The 20,827-nt window shown below is 39.2% G+C and overlaps 1 protein-coding gene across 8 annotated transcripts in view; it reads right to left on the bottom strand.

The window, feature by feature from the left end:
* Positions 1–20,827, bottom strand: part of BICD1 (BICD cargo adaptor 1) — a 228,861-nt gene that overhangs the window by 65,900 nt on the left and 142,134 nt on the right. For all 8 annotated transcript variants that reach the window (XR_003520138.1, XR_003520140.1, XR_003520139.1 and 5 more), the window contains exons 3-4: positions 7,503–7,655; positions 68–493 (exon numbers count right to left, since the gene is read on the bottom strand). Coding sequence is in view for 5 of the 8 variants with exons in the window: in XM_027595481.1 (XP_027451282.1) it covers positions 68–493; positions 7,503–7,655 (579 nt within the window). In the remaining 3 variants the exon portion in view is untranslated. The remainder of the gene's footprint in view (positions 1–67; positions 494–7,502; positions 7,656–20,827) is intronic.

Consider the following 20,827-nt stretch of genomic DNA (forward strand, 5'->3'; position numbering starts at 1 on the left):
AATCCTAAAACAGGCTATAACTCAATCCACAAGAAATCCACTCCCACAGCCCTAAAGGAGATCTTACCTGCATAAGTTGCTGCTTCAATTTCTGTATTTCTGAAATGTTCAGTTCACTGAATAAGTCAGAAACAGGGTGTAGAGACTCTCCTTTCCTTAAAGTGGGAGTCCGATAGTCTCCATTCAGTTTCACAAGGGGCCCGTGGATATGCCCATTCATTTTGTCGTCATTGTTGGGTTCACTCGCGTCCTCCGAGAACTTGAGTCCGTCGACAGAGATGCTGATATGGTTATCGTTGAGGGTGATGTACTGGGAGAGCTCCTTTCGCAGGATGTTCTTTTGCTCCCTCTCATTTTTTAAGGTCTCAAGGGCTTCTTCCAGTTGGTGCTCCGCGATCTCTTTCAACCGGATGGCATCTTCCAGCTGGCTGTTGAGAAGCACAGTTTCCTCCTCAAATCGCTTAATCTCATGCTTTAAGCCTTCGTATTCAACCTGAATTAGATAGGATAAAGAAGATTCATAAAACTAAAATTTGGGTCTTACAAAACTGCCATCAACCACTCTAGTAGACCTAGTTATTTAAAAAATTAAAATGTTAGTCTACTCATTATACTGGACACCTGAAACTAATATAATACTGTGTGTTAACTAAAAATAGGAAACTACACAGTGTAAAATGTGAGTCTACAAAATAAATCTAAAACAGCACATAGTATCTATACTCTTCAGGTAACACAGGATGGTTTCTTTGGACATTATATATAATTTATAATATATTATTAGTTAGTATATATAATATATTATATAATTTATAAATACTTTAAGTTAGATATATAAATTCAATTCTTAGCAGAGATGAAAAAGGTGTCTGTTTTAGGATTTCTTTTTATGGGGACCAATGGCCAAAAGGGGGTACTGTTTGCCTTAAAAAAGGATTTTTTTTAAAGATTTTATATATTTATTTGAGAGAGAGAAAGAGAGAGACAGAGACAGCAGGAGCAGGGGGAGGGGCAGAGGGAGAGGGAGAAGCAGGCTGCCCGCTGAGCAGGGAGCCCAATGTGGGGCTTGATCCCAGGACCCTGGGATCATGACCTGAGCCGAAGGCAGATGCTTAACGACCTGAGTCACCCAGGCAGCCCAGGAATTTTTAAAAAAATAAATTTATCAGAATATTTATAACTAGGAAAATATTTTATCATCACTATTACTTTGTTTTACTTAATTATTAATGATAAGGAAATTTTTATATTCAGAGATAGATTAGCTAAAAGATCACAATAAGAATTTAATCTCAATAAAATATGAGAGTAAAATGAAGCAAAGAAAAATTTTATGTGTTTATGGATAGAATCTGGAATAGTGGTACTGATTATCTGATAATAGAAAAATACATATACATTGCTATCAATGCAATATTCCTTTGAATTGAGAATCAAATAGCCTGTGTAAACACCCCTTGGTCATGAAAGCCCACAAGGGAAAGAGATCTCTACTCTAAACTGACAGGCCTTCCTTGAGGCCTTTTCCATGGCACTAATCACATGCCACTTTTTAATAACTATTCTATCTCCACAACTATATTGTCTCCTCAGAAGGAGGAGTTGTTATGTACCTGAGGTGTCCCTCAGTGCTTCAATATTCCATCACAGTGTTTCAACAGAATTCTGCTCTTCAACAAGCGTTTGCTGTTGTGAATGAAAAAATAAACTGGAAAAGGTAATATAATAAAGTCATTATATTAGATACTAATGTAAACTATGTGCTTAGTTGTACATTTATTTTACTGTTTATATTAGTTTAAACTTGTATTTTTTTAAAGATTTTATTTATTTATTTATTTTGAGAGACAGAATGAGAGAGAGAGAGAGAGAGAGAGAGAGAGAGCATGAGAGGGGGGAGGGTCAGAGGGAGAAGCAGACTCCCCGCTGAGCAGGGAGCCCGATGTGGGACTCGATCCCGGGACTCCAGGATCATGACCTGAGCTGCAGGCAGTCGCTTAACCAACTTGAGCCACCCAGGCGCCCCTAAACTTGTATTTTAAGAAATATTTTTATTTTTTATTTTTTTAGATTTTATTTATTTGAGAGAGAGAGAGAGTGTGTGCATGAGCAGAGGGGAGGGGCAGAAGCAGACCCCACTGAGCAGGGAGCGCAATGGAGGACTCGATCCCAGGACCCCAGGATCATGACCTGAGTCAAAGGCAGATGCTCAACCGACTGAGCCTCCCAGGCGCCTCAAGAAATATTTAAAAAATGAAATAGGGATCATAGATCATTACCATTTTCATCTGTTTCTATTCCACTCCCCACCCCACCCCCCCTTGTTCACATAATCTCACTGGAATGGCTTGTTTTGCAAAGGTTAGGGTAACAGTTTTTGACATAGGTTTAGGTCAGATGTAGGTTAGGCTGATGTAACAGAGACCTAGATAAGAGCGATTGAGTCTAGATAGAAGTTTGCCTCTCTCTCCTCTAACACTATGGAGATAGACAGTCAAGGGCCAGTAGGATTCTCTGTTCCATGAGGTCATTCTTCTATCTTAACGCACTGCCTACTACTCTGGTCCATATGATCTAAGTCGGCTTGCCACCTTGATCATGTTTCAAGCAGTAGGTCAAAGTAAGAGGCATACCCTTTCTCTTTAAGGACATGTCTCAAAAGGTGCTCATATCACTTCTCATATCCCAGTGGCCAGTACTAGTCACATGACACTTACTTACAAGGCAGGTGAAGAACATTTTCTTTATCCTGCATAGCCGCCTTATGCTCAATTAAAAACTGAGTAATAGGGGCACATGAGTGGCTCGGTCAGTTGAGTGCCTGACTCTTGGTTTTGGCTCAGGTCATGATCTCGAGGTCCTGGGATCCGTACTCAGCAGACAGCCTCTTGTGCTTTCTCTCTCTCTCCCTCTGCCCCCCACTCTGTTCTCTCTCTCTATCTCTCTCTGTCTCAAATAAATAAATCAATCTTCATACATACATACATACATACATACTGGGTAATACACTGGGAGAGGGGTACAATGGATACTGCTATACAAGATCACTGGAATTTCATATTTCCATGATAGAAAAGACCCAAATATAGAAATTGCTTGCGATAACAGAATCTGGGTCCTTGTGTCATGGTTTCTTCCAGGCCTGCTTATAAACCGTAAAGTCGTCTTCCTCCTGACCTTCTCTTTTCCTTTCCCTGAACAACTCAGGATACCCACTTGCTAACCTTTCCTAGTATTTCAGCCAATCCTCTGACTGCTCCCAAATTACTTGATAGCTTACATTTGCAGACACTTCTTTAGTTTGCATTGTAGACCTTTATTCTGTAATCCTTGTTAAACTGATTGTTTAGGCCAGGGATTGTCTAACACTACTCTGTCTTCTGGATGAAATCTAGCCCACCACCTATTTTTGTAAATAAAATTTTATTAGAACACAGTCACACTACTTTGTCGCCGGCTACTTTCATGCTACAACAGCAGAGTACAGTAGTTGGAAGAGACACTGTTAGAGATACATTAGGCCTACAAAACTTAACTTATTTACCATCTGACCTTAGTAGGAAAAGTTTATATTCCTGGGCTAGACTTGAAGACATTTATTTAGTTTGCACTGTAGATTTTTTAAATTTTGTAATTCATATTTAATTGAGGGTAGACTTTGTATAAAACCTGATCTCTTTCTCTCTGGGCAACTTCACTCACTCTACTCATAAATATTTAGGCTCCTAATATTTACCCAGCTGTTTCATGTTTCTCTGCCTTGGCCAAGGCTGTCATCTGGAAAACTCTTATTCAACCTTTAAGACCCATGTCAAAAATCTGATCCTAACTCCAAAGTCTTTATTGACCTGTTCAGGCAAAGAGATCACTCCTTTCTGGTACCATCACTGTAAGGCTGAAGCAGATGATTTGAGCCCCAACAAAGTGGAGGCACCAAGAAACAGGAATGAGAAGGCACTTAAAAACTGATATCTGGGGGCGCCTGGGTGGCTCAGTCGGTTAAGCATCTGACTCTCGATCTCAGCTCAGGTCTTGATGTCAGGGTTGTGAGTTCAAGTCTTGAATTGGGCTCCATGCTGGGCATGGAGCCTTCTTAAAAAAAAAAACAACTGATGACTGACATTTTTAAAATAGCATCAAACTAGTCACCATTATAAAAATTCGTACTTTGGTGCAATTCCTTCTAGCAACTTCATAGTTTAGTAACTTTTTTCTCTTTAACTACATGAGGGTTGGGGGTAAGTATCACAATCTTTTCAGAGCTTAGGAAGTCTCAAGATCTTAATCTAGCCCTCTATTGCCACATCTAACACATAGCTTTTAATATGCAATTACATGGATGGCTATGAGTCTATTAACTGCCTTCCCTCCTGGGACTATAAATTCTTTAAACAGTGACCATGTCTTTTGTCCTTAAAAAAGTACATGGCCTCATAGAAGGATACTCCTGAAACACTGGTTAAATGAATCAAACTGAATTGAATATGTTCCCTAGGTCTCTTATGATATTATTGCCTGATATAGAAACATATCCCTGGAGGAAATGTTCTTCATAATATCAGTATGATTGAGTTATTAATTTTAACAAGTGTTTTCAATGGTTAGATAACAACTATTGAGTGCTTTAGTATAAAGATATTAGGGACATAGGACTTATTATTTCTCCCCTACCTCCCACCAGTATATCTCTAGAAATTGAAGCTAACATAATTTCCTGCCCTGGTAGGTAACACTGGGACCAGGCAAATTTTCCTGTTAACCCTATGTTAACCAATACTGGGACTAGGCATAGAAAATTTGTGGGAAATACTTTCCTGGAAGATGAGACCCAATGAAAACAGCTTCCTTAAGACCCAAGTCAAGGCCCTTACTTTGTTGTGCCCCCCAACTGACAGCCATTATGTCATAAACTCAACCTATCCCAACCAGTTTCCCACCATGCTAAACCCAATCCAGACCCTAAAATCCTATGAACACCCTTTCCCTAAACCTCCCATTTGAGACATTACTAAGGCTCTGTTGAGGTGGGTCTCTTACTGGAGAGGTCTAATAAATAGCTTTGCTTCATCAGTGGGTTTTTCTGATGGGGAACTGACAGTCAACTCGACCTCTCTTTATGGTTGCTGCTTCTTCCTACACTTCTTTCAGAAAATTTGGTTTTCAAAAGTATCAAAGTATAAAATGTATTTGTAAGACTGGACCTGATTTTATTTTGTACACAGAACCGAGTCAGCACACAGAGGGATGTGGCTAAAGTTTTCAGAGTCAACTCTCTGATGTTCTTATATATTTCATATTTAGGATCACAAATAAAACTTGGTTTGATGAATTATAATAATCTTAAATTTTACTTTCCTTTCTAAGCTGAAGAGTGAATATAAGCAAGAAAAACAAAGCAATTTATTCATTCTTTCAACAGATATTTATTTAATGCCTTCTATGGGCCAGGCAGGCTCTGTTCTGGATGTTATATTACAGTTGAAGGGGATGGAAAATAAATAAACTAACATATAGAAACTATATAGGGAATAAGAAATGCTGTTTAAACAATAGTCATTTAAGAAAATAATCAGTAAATAGCTAAAAGAAAAATGGAACTTCAGAAAAAGAAGAATCTTCTAGTTCTTTGAGCTAAGCATTTTATAATGTTAGTAGCTTGGCTACTCAGGGAAGTGTCAACCCAGGCAGCAGGAGTATATTTTGTGTAGGGAGCTTCAGTACAAAGCAACATTCCGAGCAGTTTTGAGATTGATATCTAGCATTGTCATCTCTTTGAAAAAAAGCACTGTGGCATTTGTACATAAAATGTTATACTTAACACTTCACTAATTAGAAACAGAGTATATGATGGATTCTAACTCCTGTCAATAAAGGCCAATAGTAGGAAAAAGACCCCAAAAAACAAAACCCAGCATTTTCTTCATTGGGAGAGACTTGTACCACTACAGTGCATCCATTTGTCAGGAAATAAGCCAGAATGGCCCTTTGTGCAGAAAATAATTTCAAGTTAATTAATTAGACACTTAATTGGGAAAACTACCATATTGCATCTAGAAAATAAAATTAAAGAGATGTATACATTTTCCCATTTGTTTGTTTTGTTTTTTTTCAAACTTCTGAGTTAAGCCTTTGATTTCCATATTTCAGTTACTGATGGAAGGGCATGGGTAAACCATAAACAGTAATCAGCCAGGCTGATAGTACAAATTCCCACAGAAACGGCATCTGGGTTAATGAATACTCATAGGATACCTTGGCAGACTTTCAAAAATACCTAATAATGGCCTAAATTAACCTCCTGAGTAAATTAGTCTACCACATGCAGGGATGGGAGGCTATAGCCTCCTGCCTGTGCAGAGAGCAGAGAGGATTTGTAGGAATTGGGAATAATGACCACTTCAAATATGTGCACTTCGAGTATATTTGCTTCGAATCCTCTGCATTCTTCATCAGTAACCAAAAAAAGAAGAAAAAGAAAAAGAAAAATACCCTTCTTAAGAAGTTTCTGAGCATACTTAAAAAAGTCTTCTCAGTCTGATTTTCTTCACCATGAGCTCACTGACCCCAGCCAAGCTGAGACCTGGGATGCCTACACCACTATCAACCCTCAGTACACACACGCACAGTGAGTCAGTGCTTAAAGGGGAGAACTGAGGTAAAAACAGAGAGGGTATCCTGGTAACCCTTTTTAATGGTCTGAAACCACCCCCTGAGCCCCTGGGCAGATATCTTGTTCCCCCCCAACACTCCAAAGTTGGATGAAGTGGCAGTGATCAGAAATCAAATTTCAATTGTGTCAATACATGCACTTTTTTTTCTTCTGGGTTATCTCTATCCCTTCTTCACCCTTGTATCTATCAAAACCAAAAATAGTTTTTGATAGAGATAGGAGCTTTGGAAGGAAGTAGAAGTAGCATACATCTGGGCTGGCCTCTAAATTTACTTACTAAGTTACATACTTTTGTTACTTACTGTAACAATCCACAAGGCAAACCAATCAGGAAAATAAAGCAATTAAGCTATCTAAACCTCACTACCAAAAAAAATATTTAAGTGTAGACATGCAATGTTTTTGGTCACATTATAGCTAAAAAAAAAAAAAAAGAGATATTATCTTTCTTTTATAATTTTGTTCTTATTGATTTATATTTCATAATTCCTTTCTGTGTATGATTTAAGAGTAATTTACAGAAAGAAAGAGAGAGCGAGCGAGCAGGGATTGCAGAGTGAGCAAGCAGGGATTGCTTTTAACAAGAAGTTGTCAGGTTAAATTGATTAGAATACATTCCACTTCCAGCTAAAACAAGTTAACACAGAGCCAAATGTCTTTTAAATGTCAGCTTAAATAGGAGGGTTGGGAAGTTTCAGCACATAAATATTGTAGGAAGATTAAGGCAAATTTTGACAAGTCCCTTTCTGAAAAATAAAAAGAAGATTTAACCTTAGTGGTCAGAAGATGTGGCTCCAACTGGAGTGTAACTAAAAAATTTCTTGAACTTTACCTGGTTCTGCTTTAATGTGGACACGAGTTTCTGCAACGTGATATTTTCTTCTTCCAGCTCAGTGTAGTCCTGAAGGAGGCGGGCCTCTCGGAATTTGTATTCTCGGATTTCATCCTTCATCCGTATTCTCTGTAGCTCCACCATCTCATTGTTCTGAAACAACAGAATAAACAGTCAATATAAAACTTTCTTATTCTAGACTTAATAATGTGCAGATCTCTTGGTGGTTAAAGATAATAATAAAAACACCTCATAGAACAGAAGTCAGGACCACCTTCTTTTGAATAGCAATGTAGTGATATCTGTCAAAACTTTTTTTTAAAGATTTTATTTATTTATTTGACAGAGAGAGAGAGAGAGATTGACAGAGAGAGCACAAGCAGAGGGAGAGGGAGAAGCAGGCTCTCTGCTGAGCAGGGAGCCCGATGTGGGGCTCGATCCCAAGACCCTGAGATCATGACCTGAGCCGAAGGCAAATGCCTAATGACTGAGTCACCCAGGCGCCCCTGTCAAAACTTTTAAAAGCACATACACAAGATCCAGCAATTCTACATCAAAAAATCACTCTGCAGTATATTTTCATAGAGGTAAATAAAAGAGAAAAATAAATCCATGTATATTTACACAAAGAATTGGAAACAGTCTAAATGTTTGCTATTGGGGAAACAATGAAATAAATAATCATGCATCCATTGAATTGAGCATTATAAAATTATTAAAAAGAATGAGAAAAAAATGAGGAGCTTTATATACTAAAAGAGAAATATAGCCACAAAATATTGTGAAATATAAAAGAAAATTATAGATTAGTATGCATACAATACCAACTTTCCATACTCCGGGGGGTGGGGGAGTGTCCAACCACAAGTTTCCCAATAAGCCACATGGTCTGAACTGCCTTTTTTCAGCCCTTGGTCACCACTTGCTTCGGCCTCAGTAGCTTTCCCTGTGCTCCCCGACCAGGCTGGACTTGCCAGCTTGCTCCTGCCTTGAGGCTTTGCACTTCCCCTCCCAGAACTCCCTGCCTCCAGATCAGGGGTTCTTAACCTCATTTGCGCCATGACTCTCTTAGACAACACGCTGAAGGTGATGAAGGTCTTCTCAGGATAATATTTTAAAGGGAAGTGAAAGGGTTCAGAGCATGCCACCCCAAAATATGCCATTTTGACGTCCTGATTATTTTGAGCTGCAGGCCCTTGAGAAACAGGAGATGCAGGAAGGGCTCTCGGCCCTCCCTCTTTCTACCTGAAAGCAGGACACAAAATTTCCCCTGACAAAGGTGCTCTCCCTATACCAGAAGAGAAGAACGGTCTTATCAGCAGACACTGGGAGTTGGCACCAAAATGCACTTGTACAAACAAACCTATTAAAATAACTCTGATCTTCCATTAGTTTCCCCATACATTTCCTAGTCACTGTCCCACAACTTACTGCCCCTAGCCTAATATCTTGTCACATCCCCACAATTCATCGTTCTTTGTGTAAAAAAGGCATATAAGTTTTGGGGCCTAAGGGCTTCTTTGGGTCCTTATTTTCCTTCTAAAGACTCCTGCGTACACATACAACAATTAAATTAATTTGTATGCCTTCTTCTTGTTTATCTATCTTATGTCAGTTTAATTCTTTGGCCCAGCCAAAGAGAGGAGGGAAACTTTCCTCGCTTGTAGCGTAAAAGGATTAAAAGGATACCGATTATATTGTTAATACAATATTTAAAAAAAATTATGATATGGTAATCAGTTAGTTTATCACAGTAATGGTCCCAAATTAATCATACTTCCCTGTGGAGTCTCCTCTCAAACTGACTCTGAGCTGGCCTCTGACTTGCTTTGACCCACAGAAGGTGGTAGAAGTGAGTGGGACTTTTGAGCCTTGGCCCCAAGAGGCCTGGTGGCTTTCGCTCTCTTGGAACACTGCCACAGAATGAAGAAGCCAGGACAGCCTGCTGCAGCCATGTGGCCCAGCCCACAGTCAGCCCCAGCTGCTGAGCATGGGAGTGAGACTTCTTGGGCTATTTGGCTGGGTTGAGTGCCTGGGAGACAGCAGCTATGGGAGTGACCCCGGGCAAGTCCATAAGAACTCATCAGCTGAGTACAACCCATGTGACTGAGCCACAGAATCATGGGGTATTGTCTGTTCTACGTGTTCGGTGATTATACAACCAATAGTGTAATTATGCGTGCTTCTTGATTAACACAATGTATTAATCAGATTTAGTGGCAGATCTCAGAAATACCATCATTGCAAAGCAGTGATGGTATTTCAAAATACCTGAGATGTGGTATGAAAATACCAATCACAAAGTCACAGGTGATGCTAATGCTGCTGAGGTATTCACATAGGATACATTCAAATGGAAGAAAATGTTAAATTTCAGTCAGTCTAGTGAAAACAGAAATGAAATTATTTTTCCCATCCAAGCATCCCACCAAGTCTCCTGAATTCTATCCACAGACTCTTAGGACCCAGGTCAAAAAACTCTTCTGCTTCTACTTGTCATTTAGATCCCAATTCAAATGTCATTCTCCTCAGAGTGGCCTTCCCTGAACAGCCAAGATGAGACAGCTCCCTGGCCTTCACCCTACATGATTTACTTTATATATCAGCATTTAGCATACAGTAGATACTCAAAAAATCACTGTTGACAGAATAGCACTAAAGTTTACTCAAAACCATTCACTTACCTTTTTTACATTTATTAAATTTCCTTTTTGATCTGAACATAATGAACTTCTTCTGTATTGCTAATCAATGTGTCCCTAATAACCTGGCAAACTACAGGAATACAAATGGTTGGCACAAAATTTAAAGAAGAATATTATTGCTGGGATGATGGCTTCTTGTCTTGCATTGTTTTAGAGTGGGGAACAAAGGGAGAATAACACACTTTGAAATAAAACATACCTAGATCTGTGAAATAACTAGACTTGTTATAATCTTTTCACTAGTCCAGCAACTTGGAGGCAGAAATGTTACTTTATTCCCCGGTCCTTGGACAATACTTTGAACATATGTATTCAATAGGTGTAGAATAAAAAAAAGAGTTTGGCTACAAAGCCAAATTACAACATTTTGTTAAATTCTTTTATTTTGCAGAAACAGAATACCTTAATATAATACTTTTCTATTTCTTGAAAAACTTACCATTAACTGAGTGATATATATTTATTTAGTTTTCCATATTTACCTACACAAAGATATGAAGAAGCCTGACAAACTGGATGCCAGTCATTTATATAAAATTGTAAAGAAAAATATTGGATACAAGAGATTCTATAAAATGTAAATGTATACACTGTAAAAAATGTAATGGCCAGAAGCCTAGCTTGTACACACTGAGAAATAACCATAAAATCCTACACAGTAAGATAGTAAATGTCAAACAAATTTAAGGCCACAGCAAAGCTAATGAGGATCACTAACAAACCATAAAATATCTAATGAAGACTCCTGATGTTAATTAAGGAAAAGGGAGACTGTGGCCGAGAGACTGGTTAAGTTGAAAGACTAGCTAACAACGAGGGCGCCTGGGTGGCTCAGATGGTTAAGCGTCTGCCTTCGGCTCGGGTCGTGATCCCAGGGTCCTGGGATCGAGTCCCGCATCGGGCTCCCTGCTCCTTGGGAGCCTGCTTCTCCCTCTGCTTCTCTCTCTCTCTGCTCCTCTGTCTCTCATGAATAAATAACTAAAGTCTTAAAAAAAAAAAAAAAAAGAAAGACTAGCTAACAACGAAACAGACATAAGGCCCAAAGGAAGAAAACTGGTCTTAAGAATTTTGCTAGAAGTCCTTGTTTTTTGAACTGCCAAAGATTACATTCTACGGGCAATATTCTTTGCTTCCATAATAAATTTAAAAGATTATTCCTGTTGTTTTTTGTGCCACTCAACATACACTTATCTACTACAATTTTTTATTCCTGGGATAAGATGGTGCTGAGCTCTACTAAAAACCCCCATAAAGAATAATGAGAGTGAGAAAATAAAGCAGGAGAGAAAGGGGAGAAAAAGGTACAACCAGGGAATGCTTTAGCCTTTCACCTCCAGGGACCTGAGCTCCAACTCCTCCTCAGGAAGAGCAGATGAACCTGAAACGTTTGGGGTAGACTATCCTCATGATTTGCATTGCACCTGAGCATAGTGGCATTCTTAGTTTTAACTGATATTAAAAGGATTTCTTTATGTAGAAATAATAAATTCTATTTTTTGCAAGAAGAAAATAGAAACATGTTTCTATTTTTCATAACAAAAGTAATGTATAAAGAATAATGCCTCCCAGCTATATAGCTTAGTCTTTTAAAAAAAATTAATTATATTCATCGTCACATTAGGTCTTAATAATAGCTTATATGACATGGGCGACAAACCCTTCCGTTTACTCATCTGTAAAATGGGGATCCTAATACTTAACATTATGTGGTCATTGTGAGGATTTAATGCTGTAACATGGGGATAGGAGCAGAGATTCCAGACACACAGATAATTTACCATAACACAACAGAACAAGTGCTGTTAGAGGTTCATACCACAAGGCTGAGCAATCAATTACTCCTGGGTGAGTCAGCAAAAGCTTTAGGAAGGAAGATACATTTGAGCAGAACCTTGAAAGACAAGTAGAGTTAACAAAATCAATAAGGAGGACAGACTTTCCAGTCAGAAGTAAACTTCTGAAACAAAAGCTGAGTCATATTTGTGTTGAGGGCAGTGTTAAAATACCCAATAGTCAAATTGGTCATTTCTTGGGGGATCAGTAAAGATAGAGCACTAACAGAGAGACAGAAAGAGAAATTCACAAAAATCTAGAAAATAGCCAATTATTTTCAGCTTATGTGTAAGTTCCACATTATTTCATACAATAAAATGTTAAATTACAGACTAATGTTGTTAATCTATAGGGTAGGAAAAGAAGCAAAATGTTTTCAGTGCTTAGAACCTTTAAAGTTCTTAACTGGGCTGAGGTTTAGAAAATAGTGCAGTTTGGTGTGGTTGGAGCAAAGTAACTTGAGACGATTTTGCAGGAAATTCTATGTCAAACAAAATAATTTGGAGAACCATCAAAGTCTCTCAAGCAAAGCAGCCATGTGATCAGACCTATGTTTTGGCAAGTGACCCTGCTGAGAGCAGGGACGGTGGGCTGTAAAAAGAAAGAGCCACAGAAAATGGGCTGAGCAGCCGCTCCAAGAGCCCAAAGTGAGGGATGATGGGAAATGTGGAGAGACATTGCAGTTAGAATGGTTGACATAAGAAATGAAGAAAAAAAAACAAAGAGTAAGGATAAAGATACCTACATGGAGCAGTAAGAAGAAAAGACAACCACAACAAAATGAACGTGAGAGTTAGTGACGTGGCTTATAAACAGTTATAAGTAGCATTAACTTGGATAGTCAAAGCCGGAACTTCCGATCTGTGAGTGGAGTAAAGGAGGGCAGCCGCACTGGTCCAAGGGGAGGACGCTGGAGAGGGGAACGGAGCAGGTACTTCTCACTTCTCTCCCACAGAGTTGCCACTGCCAGGCAGTTTGCTTATTTTATTTTCCTTCACTTGGCCAAAAGTGAACACTTCTCTTGTTGGTGAGAGGAGTGGACCATTGTTCTCTTTGCCTCTCCCCAGCCAAGAATTCTCTGCCCTGGGGCCAAGAATGCCTGGCCTGGGGTAGGTTAGGGGTGGGGGACAGAGAGGGAAAGGGGTGACACTCTAACCCAAGGGAGCCCGCTGACGCTGCTGTCTGCACTGCCCTAACCCTCCATGCCCTAGGACAGGCACACACTTCATCTGAGGATTCCATGAGCACAAGACTTTGAGTTTCTTTTGCAAGGAAAGAAGGATGAGGCTCCTGGATGACACAATCTGTGGGACAGGCCCTGACCTCCCATTCCTCGACCTCAGCTCAGGTGATCTGCTCTTCTATCCCACATCAGCCACTCATTCTGTGATGTTGTCACCAATAACCACACCTCCTATTCTTCCAAATCATCTCCAGTTCTCCCAACCCAGCCACTCTTCCACCTTTGACCTCCAACTTGCTCATTACCTAGGACCTTGGGTCTTCAATTCCCTCCTCACCCAGCTTCAATCCCACTGTTGTCATGCACTCTCTTACCAACACATTTAACTCCCTTGCATCCCTCTCTCTCGATCATAAAGCCTAACTCTGTCTTGCATGCCCAAAGCTAAACATGTCCAAAGCCGAACTCCAACACTTACTAACCTTGGCCAAGTTTATTTACTTCTCCATGTCTGCTTCTTGTCCTGTAGGGGGAACTACCTCTGGGGGTTGCTTTGTGGATTAGAATGGTTTCTGGTAGGAGGGATCAATTAAAAAGCCAAAAAAGTCCTGAATCTCTCAAATTCAACAGGCTTTAAGCCCTAGTGGCCATACTCTGTGTCCACAATGTAGTAAGTTTCCTGCTTCTCTCTTTTCCTATTTTCAGTTTCTCCTTCCCTCCCAAGGATTTTGCCTCACATTTCCTTGGTGGTGGTAGTATGGGGAGAGGGGAGGGAGGCAAGGAGGTGTGGCTCCTATTCCCATTCTCATCTTAATTTCTTCCAATCTACTCTATATAGTTTAAAGATAATAAATCCTGCCTTAAAACAAACAAACCTTGACCTTTGTATCTGTATTTCTATTTCTATATCCATGATCGTCCTTTCTCAGATCACATTTGTCTTCAGTCCATTCTGATGAACACTGAACCTGCTCTTGTCAAAGTCATCAATGACTTGCATGTTGCCACTGAACTCAGCACACCCATGTTTTCCTCTTACTCCATTTCGTCAACAGGATTTACCACTCCCTCCTTTTTGAAACACTTTCTCCTGTTGGCTTTTCAGACATCTAAACTAACCTCACTGGTTATTGCAGTCCCTTCTGACTTTCTCCCCATCCTTCTCTGCTCAACCTCTAAATGTTGACCTTTCCAAATCTATACTGAGCCCCTCCCTTTTCTGTCTACTCACTACCCAAAGGCAAACTTGTCCAAGTCTTTGGCTTTCAATATACCACCTATATGCTAATGATTGTCAAATCCTTACCAGGGCTAACAGAACCCCATGGGCGTTGACTCCTGCCTCCCTTAAAGAGCTCATCTCACTTTCTCCTACTACTCATCCATGAGGCTCCTTTCCCTGGCCTTTTTGGTCTCAACCATCTCAAGCTGGGTCCTGCTTCAGAGTTTCGCATTTTCAATTCCCTTCTCCTTGTTCACATTGCTATTCTTCATTAGGATCTCAACCTAAATGTCATCTCTGTAAGAAGTTTTCCCTGATCATTCAATCTAAAGTTGCCACCCAGTCACACTCACATAACCCTGTGTTAATGGTCTGAAAAGTGTTTATCACTACCTATTTATTTGTTTGCTTATTGGCTATTTCCCCCCCACTGGATGTAAAAGCCATGAGAACAGGGATTTTGTCAGTAATTGTTCACCACAGTGCCCCAGGATCCAGGGGGGTATATCAGTCATGGTATTTGTATCCTAGAGCTCAACTTATCACTTCCAGTCTGGATAGGATTAGTGGTAGCATGAAGGAAAGCTGGGGAAACCTTTTTTAGGGATGAGCATATTTTATACATCTAAGTTCACAGATTGAAGAAAAAAAAAAAAAAAACCACACCTACAAAGCAAGTCCCATGTAAAATTCTCTAGTGTTAAAAAAAACCCTTATTGGTGACACCCATTCCATGTATGTTTATACTTTATTCCACCTCTAGAAATTTTCACTAAGAAAAGATCTGATAAACTCATTTACTGTAGGTATATGTGACTGACATGATTTGTGATGTTATCTCTTATAAGAATGGATACAATTAATGAGGAACAGAACAGCACATCTCTGTGATAACAAACTGATGGACATAGAAGGATCTTAATCCAAAATCACAATAAGACAAATCCTATTGCTCTATCAGGTAGTAATGTGGATTTTACAAGGAAACATAATATCCAGAGCACCAAAGAGTCAGCATCTTCAAATACAGTCCAGACTTAATAAATAGGAAAAACAAATAGGGCATGTTTGAAATGTGGCTTGAAACAAACACGCTCAGCAAGAAAAAGTTAATATAAGGAGATTTGTCATGGCTGAGAAAGAGTAACAAAGGAGGAGAGAATTAAAACTTCAAGACAGCATAACAGGAGAGGAAGAAAAGGGGAGTATGTCAGAGGGGGAGACGAACCATGAGAGACGATGGACTCTGAAAAACAAACTGAGGGTTCTAGAGGGGAGGGGGGTAGGGGGATGGGTTAGCCTGGTGATGGGTATTGAGGAGGGCACGTTCTGCATGGAGCACTGGGTGTTATGAACAAACAATGAATCATGGAACACTGTACCAAAAACTAATGATGTAATATATGGTGATTAACATAACAATAAAAAAATTTAAAAAAAGAAAAAAAAAAAAACTTCAAGACAGCATTTCCCACAGTGAGTTTTAAAGTAGGCTAGCTCTATATAGGGTTACTAGAAGGCATTCAAAAGTAAGTTTAGAAAATAGTAGGTTAAATAAAGTTACCTACCCTCCCTCCCTTCCTCCCTCCCTCCCTCCTTTCTTCCTTCCTTCCTTTCTTTTTCTTTCTTTTTCTTTCTTTCTTTTCTTTTCTTTCTTTCTTTCTTTCTTTCTTTCTTTCTTTCTTTCTTTCTTTCTTTCTTTCTTTCTTTCTTTCTTTCTTTCTTTCTTTCTTTCTTTCTTTCTTTCTTTCTTTCTTTCTTTTTCTTTCTTTCTTTCTTTCCTTTTCTTTCTTTCTTTCTTTCTTTCTTCTTTCTTTTCTTTCTTTCTTTCTTTCTTTCTTTCTTTTTCTTTTTCTTCTTTCCTTCTTTCTTTTCTTCTCTCTTTCTTTTACTTCTGGACTTCTCAGAGCCCTTCATTTGCTAGTGTGCTTTGAGACTTTGTAAGAGGAAGACATGGTATGCAGCATTTGCTAAATTTATTTGACCACAAGACTTCTGCCTTTTAAAGAAACATTTTGAACAACCCGCAGACCAAATCATTGAAAAATGTTACTCTGAGACAGTAAAAAATGATAGTATCTGTACAGCTGAATGGGATAAACCACCAAGCTCCTTATCCCTTGCAACTGCCAAGGGCTGAATGGACCATCAGATTTAAATAATGGCATAAAATTGAAAGTAGAGGAGTAGATGGATATAAAAAAGGGTAAGACAAGATGATCAAGTCCTGATTGGCCATAAATGAGTGACTATACAAGAGGGACAAAGCCTGCACCGCTGGGTGGGCAGGTGACCCGGACACAGAAAAGGTGGAGGCATGGATCTGAGGGATACCTAGAATACACGAGAGGAGATTGTCTGCTCTTCTGGGAGGGCTTCCTGGATAGGCAGGTGCAAACTCCCCTGTCTGGGGCTGAGGGAGGAGGCTGGCACCCTTTCTCTTCTCCATCCCTCAGCATAAACTAACTTCAATAAGCAACACAGCGACAACAGTGGCAGCCTAAACCACTTACACCAAGCCCCCACCCCCACTGTGCTCTACAGGTGCTGCTTTTCTTGAGCAAGTGTGCCTGAGAACAAATGCAATGGGCCCCTCCCACAGAGATCAACACAAGCTCTCCACATGTACCAGTCTATTGACCATAGAGTGCTGCAAAGCTTCAGCTCTAGTGGAAATAGCATCAGGTCTCTTTTAAGAGGTAGACCAGAGCACACCTACTTAAAACTTGCCATTGAAAGTCAAAAGAAAGCCAGAGTAGCAATACTTATATCAGACAAACTAGATTTTACACCAAAGACTGTAATGAGATGAAGAAGGACACTATATCATAATAAAGGAGACTATCCAAGAAGAAGATCTAACAATTTTAAGTATTTATGCCCCCAATATGGGAGTACTGATATATATAAAACAACTAATAACAAACAAAAAGGAGCTCATTGATAATAATACAATAATAGTAGGGGACTTTAACACCCCACTTACATCAATGGACAGATCATCTATGCAGAAAATCAACAAGGAAACAATGGCTTTGAATAACACACTGCACCAGATGGACTTAACAGATATATTCACAGCATTTCGTCCTGAAGCAGCAGAATACACATTCTTTTTTTTTTTTTTTTAAGATTTTATTTATTTGACAGAGAGAGACACAGCGAGAGAGGGAACACAAGCAGGGGGCATGGGAGAGGGAGAAGCAGGCTTCCCGCAGAGCAGGGAGCCCGATGCGGGGCTCGATCCCAGGACCCTGGGATCATGACCTGAGCCGAAGGCAGACGCTTAACGACTGAGCCAACCAGGCGCCCCAGAATACACATTTTTTTGAATGCACGTGAGATATTCTCCAGAAAAGATCACATTCTAGGTCACAAATCAGGCTCAGCAAGTACAAAAATATTGATCATACCATGCATAGTTTCACATGCATAGTTCACAATGCTATGAAACTTGAAGTCAACCATAAGAAAAAGTTTGGAAATACCACAAATACATGGAGGTTAAACAACATGCTACTAAAGAACAAATGGGCTACCAGAAAATTAAAGAATAAATAAAAAATACATGGAAACAAATGATAATGAAAATATGATGGTCTAAAACCTTTGGGATGCAAGAGCGCCTGGGTGGCTCAGTTGGTTAAGTGTCTGACTCTTGATTTTGGCTCAGGTCATAATCTCAGGGTTGTGAGATCAAGCCCTGTGTCTGGCTCTGTGCTGAGCGTGGAGCCTGCCTCGGATTCTCTGATTCTCTCTCTTCCTCTCCCTCAGCCCTTCCCCCCACTCATGTTCTTTCTTGCTCTCTCTCTCTAAAACAAATAAATCAATCTTAAAAAAAAAAATAAAACCTTTGGGATGCAGCAAAAATTGTCATAGGAGGGAAGTAAATAGCAATACAGGCCTACCTTAAGAAGCAAGAAAAATCTCAAATAACCAACCTAACCTTACACCTAGAGGAGCTAGAAAAAGAACAACAATGAAGCCTGAAGCCAGCAGAAGGGAAATAATGAAGATCAGGGCAGAAATAAATGATATAGAAACTTAAAAAACAGAACAGATCAATGAAACCAGGAGCTGGTTCTTTGAAAAAACTAATAAAATTGATAAGCCTCTGGCAAGATTTACCAAAAAAAAAAAAAGTACCCAAATAAAGTCACAAATGAGAGAGGAGAAATAACAACCAAAAAAAAAAAAAAAAGAGAAATAACAACCAACACCACAGAAATACAAACAATTATAAGAGTATGAAAAATTATATGCCAACGAATTGGACAATCTGGAAGAAATGGATAAATTCCTGGAAACATATAAACTACCAAAACTCAAATAGGAAGAAGTAGAAAACTTGAACAGACTAGCAAAGATATTGAATCAGGAATCAAAAATCTCCCAATAAACAAAAGTTCAGGGCCAGATGGCTTTCCAGGGGAATTCTGCCAAACATTTAAAGAAGAGTTAATACCTATTCTTCTCAAACTTTTCCAAAAAATAGAAATGGAAGGAAAACTTTCAAACTCATTCTACGAGGCTAGCATTACCTTGATTCCAAAACCAGACACAGACCCCACTAAAAAGAGAATTACAGGTCAATATCCCTGATGAACATGGATGCAAAAATTTTCAGTAAGACGCTAGCAAATCGAATCCAACAGTAAATTAAAAGAATCATTCACCATGATCAAGTGCAATTTATTCCTTGGCTGCAAGGATGTTTCAATATTAGCAAATCAATCAATATGATACACCACATGGGGGCGCCTGGGTGGCTCAGTTGGTTAAGTGCCTTCGGCAGGGGTCATGATCTCAGGGTCCTGGGATAAAGCCCCGCATCAGGCTCTCCACTCAGTGGGGAGTCTGCTTCTCCTTTCACTCTCCCTCTGTTCTCTCTCTCTCTCTCTCAAATAAATAATAAAATAAAATCTTAAAAAAAAAGAACACTCCTTAAAAAGAAAAACAAAAACAAAACATGATACACCACATTAATAAGAGAGAGGATAATAACCATATGATCCCCTCAATAGATGCTGAAAAAGCATTTGACAAAGTACAGCATCCATTCTTGATAAAAACCCTGAACAAAGTAAGGATAGAGGGAATATACCTCAACATCATAAAGGCCATATGCAACGCCCCCACAAAACCCACAGCTAATATCATCCTCAATGGGGAAAAACTGAGAGCTCCCCTCTACGGTCAGGAACACGACAGGGATGTCCACTCTCACCATTGTTACTTAACATATGCTGGAAGTCCTAACTTCAGCAATCAGACAACAAAAAGAAATAAAAGGCATCCAACCGGCAAAGAAGAACTCAAACTCTCACTATCTGCAGATGACATGATACTGTATGTAGAAACCCCAAAAGATTCCACCGAAAAATTGCTTGAACTGATAAACAATGTAAGGTCACAGGATACAAAATCAATGTACAGAAATCTGTTGCATTTCTATATACCAATAATGAAGCAGCAGAAAGGAAATCAAGGAATCAATCCCATTTACAACTGCACCAAAACCCATAAGATACCTAGGAATAAACCTAACCAAAGAGGTAAAAGATCTGTACTCTGAAAACTGTAGAACACTTATGAAAGAAACTGAAGATGACACATAGAAATGGAAAAACATTTCATGCTCATGGATTAGAAGAACAAATATTGTTAAAATGTTTATACTACCCAAAGCAATCTACACATTTAATGTAATTCCTATCAAAATACCACCAGCATCGTTCACAGAGTTAGAACAAACAATCCTAAAATTTGTATGGAACCGCAAAAGACCCTGAATAGTCAAAGAAATCCTGAAAAAGAAAAGCAAAGATGGAGGCATCACAATTCCAGACTTCAAGTTATATTACAAAGCTGTGGTCAGCAAGACAGTATGGGACTGGTACAAAAAGACACATAGATCAATAATACAGAATAGAAAACCCAGAAATGGACCCACAACTGTATCTTTGACATATATCAACTAATCTTCGACAAAGCAGGAAAGAATATCCAACGGAAAAGACAGTCTCTTCAACAAACGGTGTTGGGAAAATTGTACAGCAACATGTAGAAAAATGAAACTGGACCACTTTCTTACACCAGACACACAAAAAAATTCAAAATGGATGAAAGACCTAAATGTGAGACCTGAAACCATCAAAATCCTAGAGGAGAAAACAGGCAGCAACCTCTTCGACCTAGGGCGTAGCAACTTTTTACTAGACACGTTGCCAGAGGCCAGGGAAACAAAAGCAAAAATGAACTACTGTGACTTCATCAAGATAAAAAAACTTCTGCACAGTGAAGGAAACAATCAACAAAACTAAAAGGCAACCTTCAGAATGGGAGAAGATATTTGATAATGACATATCTGATAAAAGGTTAG

The sequence above is a fragment of the Zalophus californianus genome, chromosome 9, assembly GCF_009762305.2.
Source record: "Zalophus californianus isolate mZalCal1 chromosome 9, mZalCal1.pri.v2, whole genome shotgun sequence".
Taxonomy (NCBI): Eukaryota; Metazoa; Chordata; class Mammalia; order Carnivora; family Otariidae; genus Zalophus; species Zalophus californianus.